At 40.4% G+C, this 25248-nt stretch overlaps 1 protein-coding gene across 1 annotated transcript; it reads right to left on the bottom strand.

Annotated features, from left to right (window-relative positions):
• Nucleotides 1-1436: 1436 nt before the first annotated feature.
• CROT (carnitine O-octanoyltransferase) lies at nucleotides 1437-23567 on the bottom strand. The gene is made up of 17 exons (XM_069859593.1): nucleotides 23502-23567; nucleotides 23118-23241; nucleotides 15985-16109; nucleotides 14950-15131; nucleotides 14641-14765; nucleotides 11962-12070; nucleotides 10063-10156; nucleotides 9845-9970; nucleotides 9291-9392; nucleotides 8600-8683; nucleotides 8391-8498; nucleotides 7977-8107; nucleotides 6528-6651; nucleotides 4620-4698; nucleotides 3721-3814; nucleotides 3425-3544; nucleotides 1437-2369 (listed from the first exon to the last, which is right to left on the bottom strand). The coding sequence occupies exons 2-17, from the start codon at nucleotides 23230-23232 to the stop codon at nucleotides 2249-2251; spliced, it is 1839 nt and encodes a 612-aa protein (XP_069715694.1). The 5' UTR covers nucleotides 23233-23241; nucleotides 23502-23567; the 3' UTR covers nucleotides 1437-2248.
• Nucleotides 23568-25248: the final 1681 nt, after the last annotated feature.

Genomic DNA, 25248 nt, shown 5'->3' with positions numbered 1-25248 from the left:
CAGTGTTTAACCTTTGAGGACACAAAAATATCACCTCTGTCATTGCTCTATCACAGATAATTTAACAGATGACAGACTCGAGGCACCACCTGAGGAAACAGCTGTTGCATTTTAGTTCACGTTTTGGTTTGATCACAGTAGAAATTGCCTAGGAAGGGATGGATAAAACCAAAGAAGATTTCTCTCTTCTCTGGTCAGTGTTTAAAGTGGCCATGTAACATGTGATAGGGGGTGGTACCTGGTGCTGAAGTGCAGCTGGTTCAGTCCCTTGTATGAGATCATTGAAGACATTTCACGACTTCTGTTTCTGGTAAAATTTTGTAAATAGTTTTCTCAAACCTCATAACTAATAAATAACCAAGGTACATGTGTTTTAAGAACCCAACCTTCTTCCACCAGCACCAAACTGCAGAACAGAGGACTCTTGGTGTAGAGGACCCCTCTCGTCCTCTAGGCGCTGAGAAGATTGTGCTTACAGTGAAGGGATGTGTCTACAAATCCAGGGAGAAGATTTGAGGGCAGAGGCCTAAAGTCCAGTGAGTGGTGAGGTTTAAAGATGGTGAGATGTACACCAGCAAGAGGCCTGTCCCCTTTTTCCATTTCTGCCAGGATTTCTGTGCTCCCAGAAATTACCACAGAGGCAGGGACAGGTTTGTGGAAAATAAATGCAAAGTTACACCCTTCACCAGACTTCCTGCTGTTTCAAATGAGTGTTCAAAGCAACCTCTCCTTGTCACTGTTGCAATCCCAATTGAGGGTGAAAGATTGTAAGACAGAACTTACAAAAGAAAAAAAAAACCCAAAACAAAAAAGAAACCCAAACAAACAAAAACCAACATCAGGCACAGCTTGATTCAAAACTCTCAGAAATCACAGCATCATACAGACTCATGCTTCATTAACAGATTTCAGAAAGCCATTTACTTTCAAGTAACTTTCAGTGGGTTATTATAAGCACTGCAGAACAGGAACAGATTCTTACTCTGTATGAATCTGTAAGACCCTAAATCAACCATTAAACAATGAATTGTTGTCAGATATAATTGAGACAGGACATACAAGTAGTCCAGTAAAGGCAGGGGAGACAAAGGCTGCAATAATGAAATTGTTTTAGGAGGCAACAAGAATGTCTGACACACCCTGGCCTGGTACTCAGAGAACTCATCACACTTTGAAGAGGGAAATGAAAAGGGAAACTCTGTTCTTGCTATGCAACAGATCTTCCAGAGGGCAAAGAGACTGGTTCAGCGTTAGCTGAGGATGCAGTTCTTCCTGTAAAACAAATCATCATCTCTGGTCTCTCTCAAAACTCCAAAAACTAAAGAAAACAAACCAATGGGTACCTCTTTCAAATTAATCTGTTCCCAAGATCATCTCTCACAAAGTTCAGGTGCTACACATTAAACAATCCACCCACAAATCAATCAATACAAAGCTGATTTTTAGAACAATTTTATTTCTATGACAGGAAAATACAAAGCTGCTCAAACAGAGGAATCAAGTCTTAAAATCCTGAGACTCGTAAACTGCATTCAGTGCTTACTTTTATCATGTATTATTAGTGTAAAGCAGCAGACATTCACAGTTCGCTACCAGATGAAAACTCTGGAATCTGGAACTCTCATGCTGCTGTCTTTATTATCGAGAGCTCCTTTTTCAAAATACTTGAGATGGTAGTGCTTTCATACTACAACTGTAGTGGGACCATCCCCATTCACAGATACAACGTTTATTTGGTATAATCCCAACAGCAAAAATTGAAGATAAAGTTATAAAATAACACAGCCTGATGGAAGCAGTCCTTCTACATCATAACAGGGAGTATTAATCACTCATGAGGACACTGTGGTTACTCTTAAGTATGCAGTTAAGCGCTCTGCTGGCATAAACAATATCAGAAGACTACAAAGTATTCTAAGTGTTACTGCTAAGATAATAAATACAAATCTCCCATAAATTCTCCACTTCCAACACCCTGTCTCTCAAGTATGTTTGCATTGTTGAGGCGTATTTCAATATTGCATAGTTCTACATGGATAAGGTACTACTGCTTGCATTGTTGTTGCAAATGGCTACATTACTTTTAAAGGGGTACCGTTACCATGGTAAATCCCATAAAAATGGTAGACTTCACACAGCTCATTACATGTCCTAACTTGAATATAACAGTATTCTTGAGCAGCATTTCATTTATAAGTACTACACATAACTTTGTGAGCTGGCAAAGGCTTTTGCATCATTATAAACCTTACAGGTGAGCTGCAACTGTTAATTGTAGCATGTCCTGAAAACACTGGAACACAGTTCTACACAGCACTTCTGCATCAGTCTCTGGACATGAGTTCCAAGAACAACAGACAGCAAGAATCCTAAAAGCAATAAGAAAAACAATGAAGTTACCACTCTTAATTATCATGGTCTAGGATAAAAGTCACACTTAAATTTCTGACACATTTAAATTACTGACATAAATCCTGAAGCAAAACTTGTCACATAAACATACTGTCTCAACACTTAAGAAGTACTAGGATCCCTAGTGCATTCAGTAAGCAATAATGTTAACAGATCTTGAAACCAGATGCTTTGATCTAAATATCCATTACTACATACAGTGACATAACTTTGTTGCTTATATTTGAAAACATTGGTTTAAGGTTTAAAGTACTTAATAAAGAGTAAACTTTTGCCTAGTTTTATTTATCTTAGTAGAGCCATAGACCAAATTACTAGTGGTTTGTATTCTCAAATTGAATCAAATCTGCACACAATCTATATTTAGCTTTATGAAGAAGTCATCCAAATTACATGATATATCAAAATAGCAAGTTAATACACTATAATCGAAGTAGTTTAAGAGATTTGACAAAGAAGCAATAACTTTTATCAATAAGACCAATAAGCCCAAGTCAGCTCTTTTCAAATCCTAGCATTTTACGAGAAGTGAAGCAAAATGTTTTCACTTCTCCTTGTTACACAAAGAGGTCTAGTTTGAGTCAAAAAATGTGTGTCACTGCCAAGAATGATGGACAGTTTGTTCACCTGTACTCTATCTGGTCCATCTCAGTCAATTGCTACTTTTTAAAAAGCATCTCTGATTGGTACATTTAAATGACCTCTAAACCAAAACCTTATTTTAAACTAAGTTAACTTCTTTTGTTCCTCCCTTCTTCCACCTTTCCTGCTCTCTTCTTTCTGCTCATTGTCAGTATCTTGGTGCACACTTCACCTCTGTCATTCATCCTTCCTCCCACACATGCTTCCCCATAACGTTAATGCCTCCATTCTCATGTACCTCACCTCTCAATCTTCTCTGTCACATTCAGCCTTGTTTCTCCTGTCTTTTCCTTTCCACATTCTAATTGTTAATCACCTTTCCCTTTGTGATAGAGACAGAACTATGCCCAAAATGAAATTGTATCCTTACCTGTCATCTCTGATGTTATAAAAAAAGCCATAACCATGATGCACCATGGGAAGTGCACATCCATTAAACCTATAGTAGCCAGTCAGACTGGTCGAAAGAACAAAATTCCCACCTCCTCCACTGTAAAAGAAAACAAAGAAAACCCACTATTTTTAAAGATAATCTAAAACAAAGTGAGTTTTACAAAAAAGTTATTTCACCCTAGAGATCAAGAAAGCAGCATGCATGAGGCCAGTGTAACACTGCCCTCAGTATCAAGGGATACAACCTCCCCTCAGTACAAGAATATGAATTACCTAGCTGTGAAGGCCTTATCCAAATAAAGCTCTGGCACTGGCAGTCCTTGCTCTTGTGCTATTATTTGAAGACCCAGAAGATGACGATCAAAGCCTGTCAAATAAATGCAAATACTGCATCATTAACAGCAGCATTTCCCGCTTTTCTGCTTGTCCTGGTCTGGATAGCTGGAAGCTCAAATAGCAGTAGAAGGATAGACAAATGACAGAGTCAACTAAACCCCAAGATTCGTACTGTAGTGTACAAAACCATTTCCCAAATAGTTGATTTAAGAGGGCTTCATCACTCTCAGCTTGCAACACTGAGCCCAAATGCACATGAACTAAGTAATACAAACCCAGCAGAATTCCTGTGGAAAACAAAAACCAAGCAAACTTCCATCTCAGCCAGGGAGGAGGAGTTCCACATAGTGAAACTGGCCTACTGGCAATTACACAGACAAGGTGAAAAGGCTTTTAGGGCCACAACTACCTAGCCAACTCACCAAGTAGGGTGGAGAGAAAATGAAGGTTTATCAGGTGATTATTTCCCAGCTACTCTCTCTCATTCATAGAATAACTTCCCATGCTAACACAGGTGGGGCTAGAATTTCACCCAAACCTCTCCTCTGCCTTAAAAGACTGAATTTCCTACTTTCCAGCCAATCATGTATTTAATCAGAAGGTATTCTGAAATAATGTTTAGCTGGGAAGAAAAAGTGAATTAATATTCAAGGTGAATGTATTTGGGGCACAAGGAATGATGCAAGGACTAGGTTTCAGTTCTTCTCCCTGAAATGTTGAGGGGCAGTTTTTCCTCAGGTTGAAAACAAGGAGACAGAGACAATGTATTAGCATTCAGCAATATTCCCTTTTCACCCACATGAAAAAAATAAAACGAATTTTTGATCCCAGAATACCTTTTCCATTCTCACATTCTTTTCTCATTTTATTGTGCTTTGCAAATGCCTTATGCATCAGCTGTAGTCGCTGATAATTCTGTATAAAGTAAGGGAGACAGGATTAAAAACAACATACATCAACTAAAAAGCAACCCAGATGAGTAAAATCAGGAATCGCAGATCAGCAAGTTCATCCCTTTCACAGTTTCTAGCAATTTTAGACAGAAAAAAAATTGAAGTACATTAGAACTGCTCTCAAACCTCCTCCCAGTTCCAACTCCTTTTTACAAGAGAACTTGCTCATTTGTTTCCTGTATCTCTGTGTTGCTAGATTGCTTTTGAGCTGAATAATATTCTACGCTTTGTGTTTTTTCCCAAAAAAGCTGAAAGAACAGCAAGTAGCCAGTGTGAACTAGAGTAATCAAACCCAAGTATGTCCTACAGTACCATTTATTTAGAAGCATGCTGGCATTCCAAACTTTTCTCTGCTCATTGAAACATTACTTCCATGGGAGTAACTCTGCCCAACATGATGTGTCTTTTTGATTTTATATTGAAGCTTACATATTAAAAACAGAGACAAGAAAATACAAATACATGCTTTGGTAAAGAAGGCCTAGAGAAACATCTCCACATACCCAAGATCTTGGCTTGTATGATCTAAGATCTTAATAGATTCTTAACTGCTTAAGAAACAGTCATTATACTTTCATGCATTACATGAGAGGCTGCAGCGCAGAATGAGTAACAAGGATAGTAACTACTCATTTTGAGTAAAAATCAAGTTGCTAAGCTCACAAGGGGAAAATGAACAGTTCAGACAAAAGGATTTTTTCTGAAACACCTAACTTTAGGTAATCTCTAGTACCTTAAAAGTAGATTTTTAAGCGCTATCAGATTCAACGCTTTTTTAAGCCTCAAGAGTTCTTCTTAAAAAACCAGCAATAGCAAGACATTTGGAGATACTTTTTAAAATGACAAAGAGAAAAAGAAAGAGGCTACAGCTAGTGTTGCAAGTAACAAACCTCTATCGGTATAGACATAATATCCTGATAACTGGTTAGAAGGCAAGTGAAGAGCAGAGAAATAAAGAGGAAAACATATTTGCAATAGGAAAATAGATCTGAATAATAGCACAAAAACTGAGTTTTAAAGCTGCAGCATATGCCAAGACAAGCCAGTGAAGACCAGGAAAATACATTCTTGAAGACTATAATTACCAATTATGCATAATTCCTGACAGCCATATTCCTGTATGTTTCTAAGATGCATTAACAATATTGAACCTTTGAATTTCCTAAATATATGTAGCCCTTTATCTCAAAAATCTCCTTGCTTCATTTCTCAGGATCTGAGAAATGTGCAGCGAGGACAACAGAAAGAGCTTTAGTACAACACTCATTTGGCAAGAAAGGCATGATATTCTTTGCCAGCCAAGCATCAGAGGGTAGCTCCTGGGAAAAGAAAGGGTCACCGGTTCAGCTATTCAGAGACAAACTCTGGAATACATCTCTGTGGCCACCAGGACACAAACAGATTTCAACCGTGTTCTTGGACTCAACGATTAGATTATCATTTCCTGATTTCACTTGCAAATTAAACCAACAGATCACTCCACAGCAGAATACACTGATTTCAATCCTCTTACTTTTTGAGGTGTGAAAAAAAGTGTGAATGCTAGTCAAGAAACTTACATTCTTGAAACCAAAAGGTTAATAGGATAGAAAACCAAACAAGCCCACACATGACAGCTCACCTCAGTCACCATGATCAGAGCCAGACTTCAAGCAACTCAACATGTGAAATCTGTCTCACTGGAAACAAGGCCAAGTCCCATTAATGTGATAATAGGAAAACGAGTTTTAAGCTGTTCGAATGACAGGCCTTCTAAATACATGATGATTAAAGTAGGATTTCAGTATTTACACTGTCAGAAGGATCCAGCATGGATTTGCACCACTCCACTGCTTCCACAGTACACGGTCTCATGGTCTCTGTGCGGCCATGATAGAAACGCCTGGTCATGGCAGTTTCATAACAGCAGCCTGGACTAAGAAGGAAAATGAGGAAAGAGTATCGCATTAAATTAACAAAACTATATGCTCTCTCACATTAAAAATAAGCACTGCCAAGTATCCTACACTTCTAGCCTAGTTACAAGTATCAGTAAGCCACTAATTTTCTTCAAATCTTGTGCCTGAAAAAAAACAAAAAAGAGTTCTGCAAGCTCTTATGAGACAGATGACTGAAAAATCAGTCAGCCAGTCAGCCAGTGCTGCCAAGACTGCATTGTCATGGATATTTTCTACGGACTACAGATCTACCAACCTCTAGCATAAATAAGCTGAAATCATGCAGGCTTCAGTTTCTGTATATGTTTCCATTAAATAAGCCATCTACACTATCCAAACCCCCTAAAATTAAGAGAAATACTAGAAATAAGCAGCATTTCCCAATACTTTTATAAGGAAAAGAATCAAATCCTTCTCTGTTGCATACTTACGCTCATCCAGCTTGTAACCTGGAGCACCCGCAGCTCTATGACAGTCTACCACTCAATATATAACTTACATGGAACACACAACTATGTTTAGAATAGATTTCACAGGCTATTTTAGTCAGATAATTTATTCCAATATTCAGCAAACTGAGATCTAGTGACCTTTCTTATGAGATGACAGGCATCTCTGGTGACTAAGCATTATACTCACATGACAAAACTCCTTTTTTAAAGCAATACTTGTCAAGTCAGTAATGACTTATACAAGCCATAACAGTGCAATGTAGCAAAAAGAAATTCGGGATCACCAATATCAGCAAGAATGCTGTCTTTTACCAATAATACAAAAAAATTACACACACAAAAATGCAGAGGCAGACATTCAGAGGGTCAGTATGTATAGCTTTTATTCTGCCCAGAAGTTCATATCTAATGGTGCTAAAGAAAGGGAGACAATGAGGTTTGCAAGGCTTTTTTATGGACTTGGAAGACTAAACATTTTCTTGATGGCTGTCACTTGCTACAGATAAGCAGAATCCTAACCCAGTGAGTGTTTGGCATTTGCCTAATTGTTTACTTTGTACAGCCCAAACCCACATTTTCATGCATTGTCTTCTGCCCTCCTTTCCATAATAGGTACACATATTATCCCTGTGGCCACAAGGACACAATTCTTCTGAAGCCAAGAGCATAAACCTCACGGATTTCAATGGTGCAAAATACACTCCTCTTCAATCTTTACAGTAAAGAAACTTTAATTCTTCATTCTTATGTCAGCATAACAAATTACACAGTGGCATTGCAGCTCCAGATCCATCTCTTTATTCAAGAATCTAATTTTTTTATTCCTAATCTGGGTAATGAGTTTTTCTTACCGTCCATGTTTTTTATAATAAGCCAGCTGAAGGGCAAGCTGCACAAACGTATCAGGATGAAGTTCCTTCTTCTTAATTAATGCTTTGCCAAAGGATGTGAAGGCATAATTCACCAGCTGTAAGTCAGACACCTGTCATACCAAAGAATGAGAAGCCACAGAATTCAAGAAATATCACAACTTGGTTCACCTCAAGTAAAATACACTCAGCCTAAACCAACAATTCAACAAATTTAACCATGGCGTTAAGTCCCCTGATTCATCAATTTATCGGTTACATATTCATTCCTGTTCTCCAGCATGGAGACAGACCAGCTAAAAACATGCAAATAGGACAAGAAAAAAAACAAACCCACAAAAACCCACAAACCCCAAACTATCAATGACAATTAAGAGAAGCAGCAAGAAAATCCACCTTGTTGTAATACAATTCTTTAGCATGTCTAATTCCACTTAGTATTTTTTGATCCACTGTGAATACAAGTTCCTCTGGCCACGGAAGATCTCTCACTTTATCTGATCCCTGGGAGTATGCAGGCAGAAAGAAAGAAGAGAAAACAGAAAATGTTATCCAAAAGAAAAGACACACTAGCTAATGCACTTTAAAGTTTAAAGGACAGATACCTTCCATTTTGCCTCACTTTCAAACATCTTCTTTTCAACATGAGTAAACATACTAATCAAAGCCATGCCATCCAAAGCAGAATGCTAGAATCATATAAGACAAGATATTAGGTTATTTGGATAATTGCAAGAGGATCAAATCGCTTTCTTTCCCTCTTCCACTCTTCTCTATGCAGATTAACAATTTTACTGCACAGTGCAATACCTGTTTTTTTAGTTCTACAACACATACAGAACTATTGTTAAGTTCACCCACTGTTTGACTGCTCTACAGCCGCCTGTGGAGGCACAATATAGCACTGCTGTGAAGAAGCAGGTTTCAAGCAGGATGTAGTCTCATCTGGCCATTCAGAAATGAATTTTAAAAAATCCTAACTTAAAAATACAGCTGCTCAAATAGCTACATAATACAAAGAGTTAACTTTAGGCCTTCTTGTGCAATGTATTTGTTTGTCTTTGGATGAAATACCTGTTAAAAAAGATTATTATTTCAGAACTCGTGACTCATGTTCTTAATTAAAGTACAGTGCAATAGCAAACATCATGAAGGCAGATTGCTTTTGGAAACTTGCCAGACAAAGCTACACTAAAAAGGAGCAAACTAACTTTCAAAATAATACTCTAAAAGGGGAAACTTAGTAAATAAGCACTTAAAAGATTTACAAGGAGAGGGCAGGATTTTTCAACTTACATCAGAGAGCAAGCTAAAGGTTCCATTGGAAAAGACTATTGCATCGTAGGATTTATCTCCCCAGCGTATAGTCGGGTCACCTGTTAGCCCCAGCTTTGTAACCTAAAGCAGAAGTTACACATAGTGGATTTTCAAAAATACTGAGTACCCTGTCAACCCGTCAGCTAAACCAAGCCTATATGAAGATAGTAGTCTTCCCTGAGACACATGACATTTTCATTCATTTGAAAATGAAACACAATTACAATTCTAAGTTTTTGAATTAAGAGTTGTAACAAGTTGATGACAGTTTCTGAGGACCTTGAAGGCATAGAAGGCTAAAAGATTATGAAGACAGATTTCAGCCATTCCCACTTCCAATATCCTAACCATTCAAATTGTTTAAGTAATCCTGTGGATCAACAAGAAGCATTTTTTGCACATTTATCTGCTTCATTTTCTTTGTTCCAAAAGAGTAAGAAGTGCTGCTTCTTTACAGAAAGACATGCACATATGCAGAAGATATTTTTATATATACAAGACAAGATATGAATTATCAAAAAAAACATAGCTACCTCAGTGTAGTCTTCAGGAGTTGCATGGGGACTAGCATCATCCAGGGAGACTACAAACAAACTTCTCTGAATTTTTTCCAGAAGAGCCAAGTTCTTTGGATCAAGATCAATCAAATATTCACGTAACTAGAAAGCATAAAAGACAAAGCTAAGTGAAATTATTTATTTCCAGTGATCACAATGCTTTTCTAAGGAATCAACTGTTACCGTATTCCCACCTTTGCCCATACTGTCCTTTCGCTGCTTGTTAGTGCTGCCAGTCCTGGTCCATCTGGTTCACTATGACATATTTTCTGGATATATGCAAGTTGCCTTTAGAAAGATTTCAAAAACTGAAGTTAAAGAACATACGGAAAGAAGATAAAAGTCACCTTTTCTAGCTCTCTTTTTTGCCACACTTGAATTTCAGTTCCACATTCACAAGTTAATGTCAATTTTCAGGAAGCACGAATCAGCTCCCTCAGACCCTAAGATGCAGCTGAACACCTGCTCTATTTTCAGTCACTAATGGTTGATTCAATTGCAGCTACCAGGCCTTACAAACTTAAATGTAAACAATCATGCTCCTAAGTGTGATGTATGCACTTAATTTCAATTTTAAACTAGATTTAAGACTTCAGCTGTGCAGACCAGACTTTCCTGAGCAGCAGACATCTGCAATACTGCAATTTTGCAGCTCCTATAGCAACTAATTAGACAGAAGGTGAAAACTTCCACTCAAGATAAACCTTGAAATTTAAAGCAGAAAAGTAGCTACAAGACTGCTTAAACAGAGACAGAACTACATAAGAATACTTCCCTTCCCATCTTTGCTTTGCATTTTATCTTTGAAGAGTCATTAACAAAGAACTAAGTTTTAGTTTGCAAATTCAGCTTTTCACATGTTGTGAAAAAAACTAAACAAAGAAAGACCCCACAAATCAAAAAAATCATCACCGCCGCTTAACAAAAACTAAACCAAAACCAACCTACCCTTTCTATAGATCATGGAAAGCTTTAGGGATTTTTGTCTGTATTCCAGGAATTCATTTATTGCTTGATCTAACAGCTACAACTACAGAAACTAAAAATAAATATATTGAAATACCATAAGCATTAAAGTACCAGACCTTCAAAACTAGTGTTTGTCTTGCCTAAGGAATTTAGCCATCCACCTTTTGCTAATTTTAACTATGAAAGTCTTCTGTTGTGCTCTATAAACAGCACTTTGGCAAATGCAGTTATTCCTAGATGAAATGCACAACATCTCTTCAGTAAGTAGATGGATATAGATCCCAAATCAATCACAAGAGATTTATGCTGAAAGATCCTCTGTTTGTGACATAAGAGTTCAACCAAGAGAGCAGAAAACCTTGTGGCCACAACTGTACTACCAATTTGAAAAGCCAGCACCTCTGCATGCTACTGAGAGATAAGAGAGGTACAGCATGAAAAAGCTTTAACTCATTGCCAGTTGCACTAGTACTGAAATTCACCATTTAAAGAACCAAATTCTTTCTCTCTGTTCCTTTGCAGCAGCTCAGGAATATGAAGAGCCACAAACATGGCTGGTTGTCACAGATTTGGTGCAAAGAAAAGAAATGCAAGTGATGTGCTGCTGTATTACTCTGTAGCTAACAAAGTCAACCAGTGTACACTGTGATTTTGGACCCTGCTGCACCCATTAACAGGAACTTCAACCCCTCCATTCCTGAGAAAATTGACCACAAGCATATTAGATTTGAATCAACACAACAGTGGTGCTTCATCTTTGATAATGACTAGGTAGCAATGAGATAATTATCAGCGTGGATTGGTCCTGAGAGGCGTGATGTAACTTACAATCCTAATAATTCCATGTCAAGAATCCTTACACATAAACAATGTTTCCTGTTGAAACATATTCATTCAGCCCTTCTGCATGATGTTCTTTGGGTGTATTACAACAGCAGATGATCATCATGCTTCATGGCAAGATGCCATCAAGAATTTACTCAAATCTGAACCCTCAGCTAGAGGAGAAGCTGTGGCCTCTCTCATACCTAATTCTTTGGGGTGAAGGGGATATAAAAAGAAAGACTCTTTTTGGTAGGCAGCTTAAATAGGACAGCTTATTTGAAACAAGGTAGTTTGAAAACCTGAAAATCTCCGGAGGAGTCATCATATTGCCTTCATGTATAGTATCAAACGAAAACACTCGACCTCGACACAGGACTATTAAGTGAGTTGGGCATTCACCTTCAGCCTCTGAAATGAAACAAAAAATGAAAATCCAACCGTGTGGACAGATAAAGGAAAAACACTCAGCAAGTCCTATAGACCCATTTTTTGTCCAAAATGAGGCAGACTTCACACAGTCAAAAACAAGAAAGAAGAAAAAAGAATAACTTTTTCAGTCAAATTGTATGATCTTACTGCAATTGAAGGAATTTTTACAACTGTCAGAAGATATACAGAACTACAGAAGTGTTATTTGGTACTTCAAGTCATTGTCATTACCTAGTAGCAAATTTTATTTATATTGTATCTTGCAGTTGGGCGCACACTCTGCTGAAACAATTGTTGCCTGATGAAAGTTATCTAGCAACATTTCTCTGTCCCATGAGGTTTTTTTTCCATAAAGGGATGAATATAACACAGCAAACCTCTTCCTAAGACTCTTTGTAGGTGATCTAGTCCTTCAATCGTGTTTATGCAACCAGTTTCAGTTACACAGCTCAAGATCGGAGATGCACTACCACATCAATCAGGCCCAAACCGTAATCTGCAAATCTATAAAAAGGGAGCAGTGACATCCATCTGGCCTCCATACAGAAACTCACATAATACTGGCCCACACCAGGTCAGGTACACTTGCACAGTATTACCTTATTGAAGCAATCTATCTGCAAATAAGACTAAATAAAGATGGAAAAATATTCTGATGAAACACAAACGTTAAAACCACAAGAAACATGGTTATAACTTTCGAAAAGTGAGTCACTGTGCTGTATCTCTTCTAGTTCAGTACTATGCCCTGAGGAAAAAAAATAAATGTACACCTCTTTACCCAGAACATGCATCTATAGAAGTAAGCTATAAGGTTTTTACATCTATCTTTACGGTCCTACTTTCTAAATCAGACAACACAATTCAATAATTACCTGATTAAAGACATACTAGAGTGGGGAATTTGTCATTTAATGTAAACCTCTCCTTCATAAATCACAAAATTAATTTCCAACATAACAAAAATCAGAAGGGATGACATCAAATTCTGTTACTTTATGTAGCAACTGTAGCTGTCTAAAGCAATGAGTAGAATTGAGTTTGGAAGTTAACACACATAGAATTACATGTCTGAAATCTCACTAGTTGGTAATGATTTACCCAATACATTTATGGCATCTAATGAACTCTTCACCTGTTCTCACTAAGATCTCTGCTGCAGGCTGAATAAATAGCTCTTCAGGTTCCACTAATCAGGCTCTGTTAGCATGTAGTGTGGTCTTCGACTCCAAGCTGACATTACCTGTCAAATTTTAGGTGCCTTTCCCTGCAGTCTGGACGCTACTTCAAGTGTTTAGACTATGTCAGTTCCCTCAACAGCCAAAGGAGATAAACAATATCCCCCTCCAGAGGGCAATCTCTTTTGCCTGTCTTAGATACCTACATATTTTGATGGCCCAAATCCCTCTCTGGAGTTGTTCATATTTCTCCATGTATCACAGAGCACCAAGACAACTAACTGGACTAAATACACCATCTGAGGGCAGACAGTCTATATGGAAATGGGTATCACCTACCATGTACAACATGAAAAGTGATATAAGCAAGACTGTTTATTAAAGTTCTTGCCATATTTTAAGGAAGAAAAGGAACATGGATGACAAATTGCATTTCCACAGGACAGTAGTTTTATTTATTGTGATCGAAATAGAACATTTAGTTTCCACCCTTTTAATGTTTCTTCTATGTTTTGGTACTTAAACTGACTCTTCAATTGCAACACCAAGATAAAATCCTTGAAACTTGTCTTCAACTTTGTATTTTCTTTCATCCTGTGGTATGGAGACTTCCTTATAAATCTCCTATGAAGCAAAGCAATACACCCTTCTTGAACTGCCAAGTCTTACAGAAATTCACACCTCCCATGATCACCTAGAGTGACACTGCTGAACAACTCTGGAAGCATCAAAATGTATGTGGGAGAGGTGTTATGATTTCAGTTAGCTGATTACTAATATTACAGTATTTGCTAGTGGAGGATTAGTAAGAACATCACACTTCTACCCTAGCTCTTGATCCTGCACCCCAGAAAACTTTTGGGAGTTTAAGAGAATGGCTTTAAGAAGCACTATGGAGTACTTCAAGACCGAAAATAGAAGCAGTGGACCAAACCCAGAAATGGCACAATGAAAGGAAGGAAGAATTACCCCATCAGAATGCATTGGAGCACACTTGAGAAATGCATTCTGTGGAAAGAGTTACGATGCTGAAATTCTGTCCTTAAAATACACAGAATCTACACATATTTGTAACACACAGAATTTGTACTTTTTTGATTCTTAATGCTGGCACACTTAGAGGCATTAGGACAGTAACACAATTTGAAGCAGAGTGTTCTTTTAATCTTATTTAGAAAGGACTACGTATTGGACAAAAAGGGGCATTTGTAGATCAAATATCTTATTTGCTTCCTTATATAAGCACTCAATAACAAGTTATCTGATTTAGTGCTTGAGGAAACAAGTATTTTAGGGTTAAAATGACCACTCCATTAGCCCATTAATACAAAATCGCCTCCTTGTATTAACCCATAATTTGCATTTGTTTACCAGTTTTAAAATAACTGCCGATAGAGTCTCTGTTAACTCCAGGAATTCTGCAAGTGCAGAAGAGCATTCGAAATTGGTTCATATCCAGAACAGCATTCCCAGCTCTCTCTACAGGCATCTTCTCTCTGTAGTAAGTAAACACATCAAAATTAAACGAGAGAGATGATAATCACACAATTAAATCAAGGTAAGACAAACCCATCTTTTACTGCACAGAACACATATCAGTGAACATAAACACATTTTTGTGACTAAATTACAGATAGACCATTCATATTTAGAATAAAATATTTTTTCTTAAAGTCTTACATTCGTAATAGCTCCCACAATTTCAGGTTGTGCCATATATTCAGACATGCTCTTTCTATCTGAGTGCCCTCTTTTGGTGGCCAGTAGTGTTCAATAAAGGGAGCAGCACCTCCCATATTACAGTATATTTGTGTTGATACGCGAAGATCAAGATAAGCCACATTCAGCCACCAGTCCTCCAGCTGCAAATGAAAAATGTTTAGCATTAGAATTAAGCTTTGGTCATTAGTTATTTAATAATCACCTGATTGTTCAACTGCCTCGGTGTTTTTTTTTTTTTTACTATGTTTTTAAAAGAAAAATATTTTGCATATTAGCTCCTATGTAAAAGGCAGAAAGACAGTGGTTAAAAACTAAGTGCTGAGGGTAAAATACATCTAGTTCTTCTATTTTCAAGCTTGAAATAAAATTCAATAGTGTATAAGATTATTAAACTGTAAATTATGATGAGTTCTTCCCTGATACTCATCATCATAAACTCTTACAGATGTCAGCTGCAGCTGCTGCGATTACCAGACAGATTACTCCACAAGGAATGAAAGGAAAGGAGATTTGTGCTACAGAGGATCTGAGAGGGACATTTCATAATGTATTTTCTGAAAATCTTCACTCTTGAGTGTGTCATGTTGAGATTTAAGAAGGTCTCATGAATTCCACTTGGTGATAACCCCCTTTGTATCCCTTTCTCTGCTGAAAGACCAAAATGCTATAGCTCTATTCAGGAAAGAAAGAGATAGAGACTAAATGCTAAATTCTACTTTCTCTTTTTTGGGAGGGGGCAGGGAAGCAGGGTGGAGAGAGAGGGAATGGGTGGTGATAGAAGTGGAGACTGACAGACAAAGCATTCAAAAGCTGTTAAGGTAAATTAAGATCTCAGTGAACTCTTAGTCACCCAACTTTGAATAGAACAAATCAAAGGTAAATGGCCAAGTGGCAGATAGAAGGAAGATCCTAACCTCAAAAAAAGCTAGGTGGTTCTAAAGAACAAGCTTTCTATCAGTTCAGTTATGCTTTCTTACATATCTAAATACGTACCCAATTCCTTCTTGTTTTAGCTCTTTCCAGTAGCTTCTGATGTAACTCTTTCCCAATTCCATTTTCAAATTTTTTAACTATATCCTCAGTTCTTTTATATTCTTCTTGATTTAGAAATGGCTTCACTGTAAAAAGGAAACATTTTTATTTTAAAGACAACTGCATACAGAGATTTATTCCAGACACTCACAGGCAAAGCAGTGGATGAAAATACTCAAAACTTATTTTTCTAAAGCAAATATTTGAAGGGAAACACCTTTTAAAAATCTGTAAATATTTCCTAGTGTGTTCTAATAAAACACAAATACATACTGTTAAATAAATGCAGATGTTAGCAGATTAAGCAGTTGCTGAAAACCTGAAATATCTAACAGATAACTAAATCCAATATATTTAAAACTGTTGCTGGAAATACTATGAAGTTCTGCAATTCCATCAGCTGCCCAAGCCATAAGCTACCTGCCACTCTTTTCAGAGATTCGGTCATGGTTTACAAACACCCTGTCCATCAATTCTCATTCCCTGTCCCCATGTTGTGCCTACCTTTGAATAACACTTACGGCAACTATTCTTCTATTTTAAAATACTTTTGGATTTCTCTCAGATCACGTACCATACAAGCCAAAGTTCTCTGTACATATTTGCAAAATTAGTCATTATTTTAATCTAAAACCCCTCTTAAAGCTTTTTTACCATGCAATCTACGGTCAGTTTCCATACAGGTACATCTCACTGTCTTCTTATCCTCGCTCTGTGTATGAGGTATTTTCTGTTACCTTTATACTCTGCGCAAGTCAGTGGCAAACAGAAGGGGAGGGAGTGGGTGTTTCTGCTTGATTCAATGCCCACACAATGAGGTCAGATTAATTTTTTGAGGCTGCTGGACACTACAATCCAACAATTTCTTGCCTGCCTTGCTAGTGCTAACCCTGCATTTGCTTACAGCTGTTAAGAAACAAGGAAGGATACTTGTTTAACTTTTCATAATAGTGTATCTGTATCACCTCTAATCTAGCTTTTGTAACAATGGAGATTCAGCTTGGCAAGCTCTCAAATACTTACCTATCCTTACAGAAGTAAAATCTTACTTTGTCACAACTGTGTCTTGCTGCAATTATAACTGCTTGCCTGCAACAACTACTTTTTTTCTTCTTCACATATCTAGAGATTATCAAGTCCAACACCTCATCTCAGCAGGGTCAGATACAGCAGGCCGCTTAGGACTGTGTTTAGTTTCAAACATCTCAAAGGATGGAGACTCTACAACCTCCCTGGCAGCAACCTGTTGCAGTGCTTAATCACTCTCAAAATAAGAAGTTTTCTTATGCCTAAAAGGAATTTCTTGTATTGCACTTGTTCTGTTACTGGATACCACTGTGATGTCTGGCTCAATCTCCTTAACTCCTTCCCATCAAACCTTTACACACATCACAAAGATCATCCCTAGAGCCTTTTCTTCCCTGGTCCCAGCTCTCTCAGCGCTTTCTCATATGTCAGATAACCCAAGCCCTTAATCACCTTCATGGCCCTCCACTGGGCTCACCTCAGGATGCTCATGTCTTGCTTGTACTGGAGAACCCAGAAACAGCCACAGCACTCAGATGTGACCTCCTCAGCACTGAGCAGAGCGGAAGGATCACTGCTCTTTACCTGCTGGCAACACTCCTTCTGGCAGAGCCTTGAAGACTGCTGGTCTACCTTTCTGCTAGTGCAAATTGCTGGCCCATGTTCAACTTCACATCCACCAGCACCTCAGGGGCTTTTCTGCAAAGCTGCTTTCCAGCCAGTGGGCCACAGCTTCTGCTGATGTGGGGGGTTATTCCTCCCTGGGTGCATGATGGCATTTCCCATTGTTGAACTTCATGAAGTTCCTGTCAGCCTGTTCCTCCAGCCTGGCAAGCTTCCTCTGATGGCAGTACAACCATCTGGAGCACCAGCCACTCCTTCCAGCTTTGCATCATTTGCAAATCCAGAGTGCACCCTGTGTCATCATCCAGGTCTTTAATGAAGATGCCAAACAATGCTGAACTCCTAGGGCACACCATCAGAGACTGGAATACGTGCTGCTGACCACAAACCTTTGAGCCTAGCAGATGAGACAGTTTTCAGTCCACCTGACTGTCCACTACCTAACTGATACTTCATCAGTTCATCTGCAAGGAAGTTTAAAAACAAATAAGCAAACAAACACAAACAACCTTTTTATGTGCCAAAAGGCCTTGTTAAAGTCAATATAAACAATATCTACATGGAGCTTGAACTGCACCACCATCAGTTGTGAACACAGATAAAAAAACGAAATAGAGACAGAGTTATCCACCTACACCATTTAGCAGTCTACAGTATCCACCCAGGAAACCTGGAGCTGAAAGTGTCCCCAGACTGAGAGCAGCCCAACACTCAGGTTCCTCCAAGTGACCTTACTACCACACAATATTGTAAGAGAGAGTGATTGTCCTCTCTTATTCAAGTTAAAGTCATTACAGAACAATATACACATCCACACAAGATAAAATATTAAACAAAATTGTTGAGTTGTGGTCTCTATTTCAGGAGGGACCAAGACTGCTAGGGTACTGCAGCACACGATTATGAGACAAGGCTAAGAATGGAGTTTTTTTCACCTTCAGAAGAGAATGCAAAGAGAAGACCTTGCTGCTCTCTCTAACTTTTCTAATGGAAAAGCAAACTGAAGATAAAGCACAAGAATAGCACAAGAGAAAACGGATTAGAGCTGAAATAAATGAAATTTCTGACAAGAAAAATGTGAAGGGTTTTTATTGTTGTTGCTGGTTTGGGTATTGTTCCCTCTCCCACAATCATGAGAGTGATCAAACAGCATCACAAGCCATCCAGAAAGGCTGTGGAATCTTTACCCTAGCATGTATACAAAATTCAGCTAAGCAAGCCTGAGCAACCTGCTGTAGTTGGACCAAGTTTGAGCAGGAAACTGGTCTAGATGAACCCTCCCCAACCCACGTGGTTCTGTGATGACAGAGCCTCTTTCCATTTAGGATCTACCACGAAGGGGCAGAACTCATTTCTCACTAGAGACCTGTGAATCCTGACACATTCTCTGGGCCCACAGACCTTGTCTTCCTTTCTACACAGATGAGCTCCATCCATAAAACAAGAACTACCCCATGAAAGAATTCCTCAGTTGCATAGTTAAGGAACACTCTGGAAGCTGGAGCTTTGGGTCTTCATGCTCTCAGGCTGAGTGCACGCTCCTGAGTCTCAACCTCTGGAGTGAGCTGAAAGGCTAAGTAACATGACTACAACCATTCTCTCTGCACAAGGCCTACTTTCAAAACAAGATTAGTCATCCTGAAATCAAAGCAGGGGCAGCTACTGCAAAAGCCCTGAGAAGGTGCCTTATTTGGACATACTCTGTCCAGCCCTTCTGGCTGACTGGCTTCAAACAGACAAGCGATTGATCAACAGGCACACTAACTAATGTTAAGTGCCGGGATCCTCCTCCAACCAATAAAACACAGAGGAAAAAAATAACAGCATCTATGAAGGGGCATTTGGAGCTTCCAAACTGTTCTTCAGAAGCACCTCCTTTCATTCACAGACTAAACAAATGAAGAGCTTAAGCAATGAGAATCACTGAGCTAGCATCTAGAACTGTGCACTCCACATTCTAGCTTTAAGTGATTAGAACAAGGGAAGACTGTGGCAGAACAAACAATACTGGACTAAGTTTCCTCCAATCTCCAGTGAGACTAAAGGAGATCAACAATGATGATTAAAGTTATAGAATGACTTATGAACAAGGAACAGTACACAGGAAGTAACTTCAGTATGAAAAAAAAAAAAAGGGACACGTCATAAGGTATTTATGGAATCACAAATCAGAGACAGAAAACAAGAGTAAACAAATTCACTGTCAGATTGTGTTGCTCCATAAGAGTTATTTACTAACTTGGAAAGCCAGCTGGGTTTACAAAACGAAGTTCTAAAGGGCAACCCTGCTATTGCAGGTTCACTGCTATGGCAGCACAACTTTAATCTGCATTACAACAAAAAGAAAACTTTTTCTGACATGCACATACACAACATTTCTTCACTAAAACCACCACTTCAATATTCTGTATCAGAATGTGATGACATAAGGAACAACAAAGAAAACCCATTACCATCTACCTGGCCATCTACACTCAGAACAAAAGGGAACTCTGAGTGAACTTAAGGATTTCTATTTTGGGAAAGGAAAATTTTGATGTAATAGGTTTCTGCTGAGGATAGAAGTCTAGGTCTGTTAGCATTCCTGTATTACAGGTAAGATGGTAAGACACAAAGCAGATGTTCCAGAAAAAAAGCTCAGTGTCTCAGAGTTCCAGAAATTATTAAAGAAACTTTGGAAACTAATCTCAAGATACTAAGTAATGTATCTCCGTCACCCCCAACATATCAAATCCTGATATGATAATAAAGAACTAGTCAGTGTCTCTGCTTTATAAACTAAGCCAGACACACGTTCATTGATGTTCTTTTGAAAACTTTGCTCTCTAAAGTAGATCATATAAGAAAATGCATTTCAGGGGAGAAATTATGCAAAAATGCCCAACACTGTTTTTTCCTACTGCTGGATATTTAATAGAATTGGTGAGAAAGTATAAAGAACCCAGGGCAAACACAGTCACACACAAGCAAAGCAGTCATCATGCAAAACAAAATTTGTAGATGGAAAAAGATCTTTCATTAGACCAGCTAATATAAGGTCTGACACCACAAAAAAAAAACCAAAAACTTGTGCCTCTAATTTTTTATTTCACAAATTAAGAAAATAACTATGATCACCTTCACAACAGGTTCCTTCTGAGCTGACACACAGCTGCACATGATGCTGCCAAAATTCAAAGCAATTCCACAAATCATTGTCTGAGAAGCTGTTCATGAAATCTGTTAGTTTTGCTAACATTTTTGACAAAAAAATGGGTTCCTTTGAGCACTGACTTGATCTTCGGGAAGAGGGAACAGTGTGGGTGCTCAAGCACAGCAATGTTATTAGCTAAAAATTGCCTCACAAACTGTAGCAAAGAATATTGCAGATGTGCCTATGAAGGTGTCCTGCAACTTGGTCAGGGCAACTCCTGGCATCAATACAGGCTGGACAGAGAACGGATTGAGAACAACCCAGCCAAGGAGGACTTGGGGATACTGATGGATGAAAGTTGAGCATGAGACAGCAACATGCTCTCACAGCCCAGAAAGCCAAATGAATACTGGCTGCACCAAGAGAAACATGGCCAGCAGGGTGAGGGAGGGGATTCTGCCCCTCTACTGCACTATATTGAGACCTCACCTGGAATATTGCGTCTAGGTCTGGAGCCCTCAGCACAAGGAAGACCTGTTGGAGTGGATCCAGAGGAGGGTCACAAAAAATGATCAGAGGGATAGAACAACTGTCCTGTGAGGAAAGGCTGAAAGAGTTGGGGTTGTTCAGCCTGGAGAAGAGAAGGCTCCACGGAGCCCTTCTGGACAAAACATCCAGCATACAGCTAGAGAAGTGCATAATACATTGGGTGAACAACAGGGTGACAGGTCTGGCTGAAGGAGTTATGGTAAATGGCATTACATCAGCCTAGCAGCCAGGGCTCAGTTAATGATCAAAGGATGGAACCCTCTCTGTAGAGGAAAGAGCAAGAGAGTTGTTCAGTCGGGAGAACAGAAGGCTCTGGGAAAACCTTCTTTTGGCCTTTCAGTACTTAAAGGGGGGTTATAAGGAATATAGGGAGAGATTTTTTAGCAGGGCCTGTTGTGATAATACAAGGAGTAATGTCTTTAAACTAAGATGGTGGATTTAGACTAAGCATAAGGAAGAAATTTTTTACAATGAGGGTGATGAAACACTGGCACAGGTTGCCCAGAGCGGTGGTAGAAGCTCCAACCCAGAAACATTCAAGGTCAGGTTTGACAGGGCTCCAAGTAACCTGATCTAGAAGATGTCCCTACTCCTCACAGGGAGGTTGATCCTTTAAAGATTCCTTTCAACCCAAACCACACTATGATTCTATACCATAATTCTATGATTTTCTAACCAAGGGTAAGAAAACGCCTATATTCAAACATGTGCCCACTTGTACTGAGTAAAGTGATTGAGTTGTTCTAACCTGTCACAGTGAGACAAGGCTCACATTCTATAACTGTCTCATTGTCCCTCCACTCCCACTCTTGGTTCCTGAGCTATAGGATTAATCTCAGGTGGTTTTTTGTGTTGGACTTCACATCACTGAAAAACAAACACTAAACCTTAGAGGAGGGAAAAACCACAAACCAAAAAGATAACCCTCTCGCCCCATTCCCTTTCACGCTGAAGAAAGCCACACACAGATAAAATAGAAACTCTTTCTCGGGTTGCTCTGGGCACTTAGCTTGCCATTTTGAACTTGAAAAAGACTTTTTGCTCTCTGAACTTGTCTGGATCCCCCATCCCAATTATATCAGTTCATACAAGCCATCTCCACAAATCAATTCACAAACATCTTCAGATTAGCCCCATTACAACACACAGCGCTATTCATAGAATCATAGACTCACTAGGTTGGAAAGGACCCACTGGATCATCAAGTCCAACCATTCCTATCAAACACTAAACCATGTCCCTTAGCACCTCATCCACCCATCCCTTAAACACCTCCAGGGAAGGTGAATCAACCACCTCCTTGGACAGCCTGTTCCAGTGCCCAATGACCCTTGCCCTAAAAATTTTTTTCCTGATGTCCTACCTGAACCTCCTCTGGTGGAGCTTGAGGCCATTCCCTCTTGTCCTGTTCCCTGTCACTTGGGAGAAGAGGCCAGCACCCTCCTCTCTACAACCTCCTTTCAGGTAGTTGTAGAGAGCAATGAGGTCTCCCCTCAGCCTCCTCTTCTCCAGGCTAAACAACCCCCCAGCTCTCTCAGCCGCTCCTCATAAGGCCTGTTCTCCAGCCCCTTCACCAGCTTCGTTGCTCTTCTCTGGACTCACTCCAGAGCCTCAACATCCTTCTTGTGGTGAGGGGCCCAGAACTGAACACAGGATTTGAGGATCGGTCTCACCAGTGCCGAGTACAGAGGGAGAATCACCTCCCTGGACCTGCCGGTCCAGGTACATATATTAATAATAATATATTATATTAAGTCATTACCTGAATCGAGGTATTTACTTAAAGATTCCTCAAGAGGAGGCACGGGCAGGGAAGGCAGCGAGTCCTGGTACTGGAAGGTCCTCTCCTCGGAGGATGCGATCACCTGCTTCTCCATGGCGCAGCCCTGCGGCACAACGTTCACCGCCTATGAAAACCCCACCGAGACAGGCGACGCTCCCCCCGCCCACTCCCAGGGGCACAGACAGCGATCCGGGAACCATCCGGGACGGAGGCCGCTGCCCTCCTCCCCGCGGAGGAGCCGCGGCCGCTCCCGGGGCCCGAGGGCCCTCGGGCCCCGGGAGCGGCCGCGGCTCCTCCGCGGGGAGGAGGGAGCCGAGCCCGGCGGCACAAGGGGGACGGGATGAGGGGTCACCCGAGCCGAACCGAGCAGCAAACCAAACGAGCCGATCCAGTGCCGCGACGCCGCCCGCCCCGCTTCACCTCTGCCCTACTTCAAGGCGCGCGGGCGGGGCAGCCCCGGCAGGGCGGGAGCGGCGGCTGCGCAGGAGCCGCGGGGCGAGGGAGGCGCTGGGGGATCGTTGAAATATTAAAAAGGACAATAGGCGTGGAAGCGAAGGCGGTAGTGTTTTTATTTTACTATTCAGCGCGGAAAAGGATGCCCTTCTAAACGGGGCAGCCCGTCTTAGGGAAGCGGTGGGCATCTAGACCAGTTTTAGAGCCATGTAAGTCCTCAAAGACTTTTTTTATTATTTTTATTTAGGTTATCCAGCCGCGTCTGGAGACTCCCTTCGGGTTATCTCTTGACCTAAGACAACTAGAATCACAGAATCACTAGGTTGGAAAGGACCCACTGGATCATCAAGTCCAACCATTCCTATCGATCACTAAACCATGCCCCTCAGCACCTCATCCACTCGTCCTTTAAACATCTCCAGGGAAGGTGACTCAACCACCTCCCTGGGCAGCCTCTGCCAGTGCCCAATGACCCTTTCTATGAAAATTTTTTTCCTGATGTCCAGCCCAAACCTCCCCTGGTGGAGCTTGAGGCCATTCCCTCTTGTCCTGTCCCCTGTCACCTGGGAGAAGAGGCCAGCACCCTCCTCTCTACAACCTCCTTCCAGGTAGTTGTAGAGAGCAATGAGGTCTCCCCTCAGCCTCCTCTTCTCCAGGCTAAATACCCCCAGCTCTCTCAGCCGCTCCTCATAAGACGTGTTCTCCAGCCCCTTCACCAGCTTCCTCGCTCTTCTCCGGACTCGTTCCAGAGCCTCAACATCCTTCTTGTGGTGAGGGGCCCAGAACTGAACACAGGATTTGAGGATCGGTCTCACCAGTGCCGAGTACAGAGGGAGAATAACCTCCCTGGACCTGCTGGTCACGCCATTTCTGATACAAGCCAAGATGCCATCTTACAAGACGATCGAGCACAACGCCTCAGGTCGTTTACTCTTCTGGGTTATTCATCCATGTCTGGAGATTGTCTGCATATTATCTCTCAATACAACACGGATTTATATTACAAGATAATTAAACATACAAACCAGCTGCAGAAAACTTATCAATTCTCACACTGAGCAAAGGCTTTGCCCTGTGGTTAAGCAGAGCTGGTATGGAGAAAGAGGTGAGCAGGCCCACCCAGCCTCACTTGCCATGGTTAATGAGGTCTTTGCTTTCAGAGATGCCTGCCAGTGCTGCCCTTCAGCACGCTGAGGAGGTCTCTGGCACCTGTGGGTGATGTGTGATGAAGAGCTATGGCTCAGCCTAGAGATGTCCCCCTTTCCTGCAGTCCTGGCTGCTCTGAAGAGCTCCCAAGCCATTCCTGGCAGCTCAGATAGGTCTTGGAGCAGTAAAGGAGGCAATCTGACATGACACAGCTATGAGGGCAGGAAAGGGAGGTGCATGTCAGGCTATCTGCATCATGCAAGGGTCACTACATGAGGTAGAAGGTTTGGACCAGGCTGAGGATATAGCCTGATGCCTGCCATCACTGCCTCCAGGCAGAGACTCAGGGACCTCTAGAGAGACCCTCTGTAACCCTGACCAGACTGCAGACCCTATTACTCACTTCCATCCCTGCGAGGCTCCAGATGTATTTGCTACTATTGGCCACAGCAAGTTTTTTAAATGTTGCATTACAGTCTTTAGTTGTAGCTATGGGAATTGTTGTGATGTT

Source organism: Phaenicophaeus curvirostris, chromosome 6 (genome assembly GCF_032191515.1).
Source record: "Phaenicophaeus curvirostris isolate KB17595 chromosome 6, BPBGC_Pcur_1.0, whole genome shotgun sequence".
NCBI lineage: Eukaryota > Metazoa > Chordata > Aves > Cuculiformes > Cuculidae > Phaenicophaeus > Phaenicophaeus curvirostris.
This window is presented reverse-complemented; position numbering and strand designations above follow the sequence as displayed.

Coding starts and splice junctions, on each gene's coding strand:
- CROT (XM_069859593.1), bottom strand. CDS start 23,232: ATGGAGAAGCAGGTGATCGCATCCTCCGAGGAGAGGACCTTCCAGTAC. Junction 14,766..14,949: donor TTGTGGGAGCTATTACGAAT/GTAAGACTTTAA, acceptor TACTTACTACAG/AGAGAAGATGCCTGTAGAGA. Junction 4,699..6,527: donor TGCTGGATCCTTCTGACAGT/GTAAATACTGAA, acceptor TACTTTATACAG/AATTATCAGCGACTACAGCT.